Below are 3,490 nucleotides of genomic sequence, written 5' to 3'. Positions count from 1 at the left end.
TCCACCGGCTGGGGGAACCCCCATCCAGCTGCCCCGCCCCTGCTGGCCACGGCCTCTCCATTCAGTGAAACCCTGAAGGCAGATGTATTTGTTATGGACAGCTTCCTCTCAGCAGCTCACTGGGTGGTGACGCGGGTCCAGGCCCTGCCCCCAAACCTCCCCAGACCAGTGCAGGCTGGGCAAGGCAGCTGGTGGGTCCTGGGGGGCAGAGAGGCCCCCACCTTCCAACCCACCCAGACAGGCCCTAGGACTCATTCCCTTACCTCTTCCAGGGGCACTGGCCCAGCTGGGACCGCCCCTTGTGGCCTCTGGGACCTGCCCTGCCCCCCCCCCCCCCCCCCCCCCCGCCGCCGCCCCGTGCTATCTGCCAACCAGCCAACCAAGATGTCCGGTGGGGACCAATTGTTCGGAGGCTGGCTGTGCTCCACCTGGAGGCAGAGGTGGGCTCCAGTGACTTCTTTTTTCTTTCTCCAGAAGTTAATTTCCCAAAGGTATGGGAACATCCTCAATTTCTCGGTGGCGGGTGGGGGTGTTACTATTTTGATCCCACTAGGCTGTCCCTTACCTTGGCAAAACCAGACTGGTGACCACCCAGGAGCCCTGGGTCCCCTTGCCCTATTCCCTCTTCCACCCCCCCCCCCCCCCAAGTTCATCACCAGGGGTGCTGAATGAAGGGCTGACAGAGGCGAGGGTGCTGGGGGTGGGGAGGGCAGACACGAAGGCAGCCAGTTAGCTGTGCATCGACTTTTATTCGCACCCTTGGTCAGGGGCTCACAAGTGGCCCTCACGGCTGCTCTCCTGGCCCCACCCTGCCACCCCGAAGGTACAAGTTCATCTGCACAGTGCACTGAGGTGTGAGCTCGTATTCCTTCAGCTGCACGTTGTCCTCCATGGGCCTCCCCTGGAAGCTCAGCCAGAACTGGTTGGCCCGCACGCCCTCCTTCTGGCACACCTGCTTCTTGAGATCAGCCACCTTCTGTGTCAGCTGGACCTCGTAGCTGCTGGAGCGACCTTTCTCGTTCCTCACCAGGATGCTCAGGGGGGTGCTGAAGTCCTGCACCAGCAGCAGCACCGTGCTTCCGGGGCCCAGGCCCTGCTCGGCCAGGGGCACGCCGTCCCGCAGCGCCGCCCCGCTGTGCGGGATGACCAGGCGCTGCCGGAAGCCGGGCACGTTGATCTTCTGGGAAATCAGATGCTTCAGCTCCGCAGGCAGCATGGAGTCACCGGTCCAGGGCACCTGGATCTCCTCGCCCGACAGCAGCTTCACCTTCAGGATCTTGTCCTGTGGGCATCACACGGAGCTCAGAGACCTGGGCACTCCTCCTGGGGCCACTACCCATACAGCGTTGGCACGGGGCAGGCTCCTAGTGTCAGGGGCCCAGCTCTCTCCTCTGGGTTCTTTCCATCACCAGGAGAGGGACCCCAAGTATGGAGACGCACGAGGGGGCATTCCTCAAGGAACGGCCAGCTGCCCACAATCATCACTTGACTCCTTTTCACCAGCTAAAATGCCCCCCCCACCCCCACCACAAGGACTCTGGCTGGTGTGGCTCAGTGGACTGAGCACCGGCCTGTGAACCAAAGGTCACTGGGTCCATTCCCAGTCAGGGCACAGGCCTGGGTTGTGAGCCAGGTCCCCAGTGGGGGGCACATGAGAGGCCACCGACCCATGTTTCTCTCCCGCTCTTTCTCGTCTCTCTAAAAGTATATAAATACGAATATATATTTTTAAAAAGATGTCCCCTCAAGAGATCTCAGAATAACCTTTCAAGACCCACACCGTGACCTCGGAAGGAGCCCTGTCCCTCCATTCGCACTTGAGAAGCTGGCCGTTCTGAGCAGCTCTGCTTGCCTGGCCCACAAGGGGAGGGGGAGGAAAATGGACCGGTGCTGCCGCGCCTGGTCCGCTTGTGCACCCGCCTCACCATGTCTGGGGGCTCCGCAGCCAGGTCCTCCGCGGCAGTGATGAGCGCGCTGCGTCTCAGCTCCAGCTGCGTCCCGGGTCCCCGCCAAAACAGCAGCGGGGACCCGCGCGGGCGCGCAGCCCTTTTAAAGCCGGCGGGGGCGTGTCTAGGGCCGCCTTCCCCAGCCGCGGAGGGGAATGCCACTACGGTTTCAGTTTCCGTTTCCCCAGGGGTGGCGTCGCGCCAGCGGCAGAAACAAAACGGTGAGGAACGGAGGAAGGACTTTCTACCCACCCGGCCACGCCTGGAAAACAGGTCCGCACCCCATCCGGGGAGCGTGCTTTGGGGTCCACACAAGGTGCGATGAAGTCACACTAACGTGAAGTTAACGACCGAAAAGTTTCACTTTCCATTTACCAGCTTACAAAGTTAGGAAACTTAGGGAACTTTGACATGGTTAATTCGGATATAACATAAAATAGTGACAATCCAAACTACCCGGACATGATCACCGTTGGTCTAGTGCAAGATCTGTTCAACTTGTCTTTTCTTTATGAAAGAGATGTAGCTTTTATCCCCTGAAGCAAGGAACTAGCAGACATGATGGAGAACATGAAATGACTACCCACGAAAATGGGAGAAGATATTTGCAAATCGTATGTCAGATAGGGGTCTGGTGTCCGTAATATATAAGGAAGTCTTACAGCCCGACAACAAAAATGTCACTCAGTCACACACTGGGCCAAGGACTTGAACAGGCATTTCTCCGTAGAAAATATGCAAGTGGCCGGCAAGCTCACGAGAAGAGGCTCAGTGCCGTTCGGGGGTGCGGATCCAAACCACAGGGAGAGAGCTCACGCCGACTAGAGGTGAGACCTTGACCGTAATAAATAATAATAATAATAATAGTAGTAGTGGTGGTGGTGGTGGTGGTGGTGGTGGTGGTGGTGGTAGAGCAAGTACTGACGAGGGTGCAGAGAGACTGGAACCTCACCCGTTGCTGATGGGCACGTGTCCTCTGAAGGTTACACAGAATTTCACATGAGCCAGCAACCCCACTCTTACGTATATGCCCAGAAGAATTGAAAACGGATACTTGTTTAAACAAATACTTGTACACAAATATCCACAGCAGCACTGTTTACAACAGAAAAATGGAGGAAGCCGTGGGAACAGCCAGACCCCTCAGCGGTGGCTGTGAAAACGCAACGTGGTCCACTGCCACAGGGGACTGTCACTCAGCCACAGACAGGGACGGAGCGCGGGCACGTCCTACAGTGTGAGTGCGCCGTGAAAACGCTGTGCCAACAGGAGCCAGGCGTGGAAGGCACTGCACCGTAGTGGTTCTATGTATCGGGAGTATCTGTCAGGCATAGGACAGGTAAGGCAGGGAGGGGAGGGGGACGCGTCTCGCCGGTTGAGTGGCAGTCCTGAGCCCAGTCGGTAAGACGGCCGGGTGTCCCAACATCACAGCAGGGACAGCGCAGGAGGGGAGTCCTTGAGACTCTGCACTGGGACAGGGAGCCCTCTCCACTAAGACGAAGAGCCTTTACTAGCTGAGAAGGAAAGCCTTTGCAGCTGCACAT

General features: G+C 58.1%; 1 protein-coding gene across 1 annotated transcript; it reads right to left on the bottom strand.

Moving 5' to 3' along the window:
• Positions 1–725: 725 nt before the first annotated feature.
• Positions 726–2,016, bottom strand: ISG15 (ISG15 ubiquitin like modifier). Its single transcript, XM_028512549.2, has 2 exons — positions 1,926–2,016; positions 726–1,282 (listed from the first exon to the last, which is right to left on the bottom strand). The coding sequence occupies exons 1-2, from the start codon at positions 1,926–1,928 to the stop codon at positions 785–787; spliced, it is 501 nt and encodes a 166-aa protein (XP_028368350.2). The 5' UTR covers positions 1,929–2,016; the 3' UTR covers positions 726–784.
• Between the last annotated feature and the right edge of the window lie 1,474 nt (positions 2,017–3,490).

Source organism: Phyllostomus discolor, chromosome 5, assembly GCF_004126475.2.
Source record: "Phyllostomus discolor isolate MPI-MPIP mPhyDis1 chromosome 5, mPhyDis1.pri.v3, whole genome shotgun sequence".
NCBI classification, from domain to species: domain Eukaryota; kingdom Metazoa; phylum Chordata; class Mammalia; order Chiroptera; family Phyllostomidae; genus Phyllostomus; species Phyllostomus discolor.
Note: the sequence above shows the minus strand (reverse complement) of the source record. Positions and strands in the feature narration are given on the sequence as shown.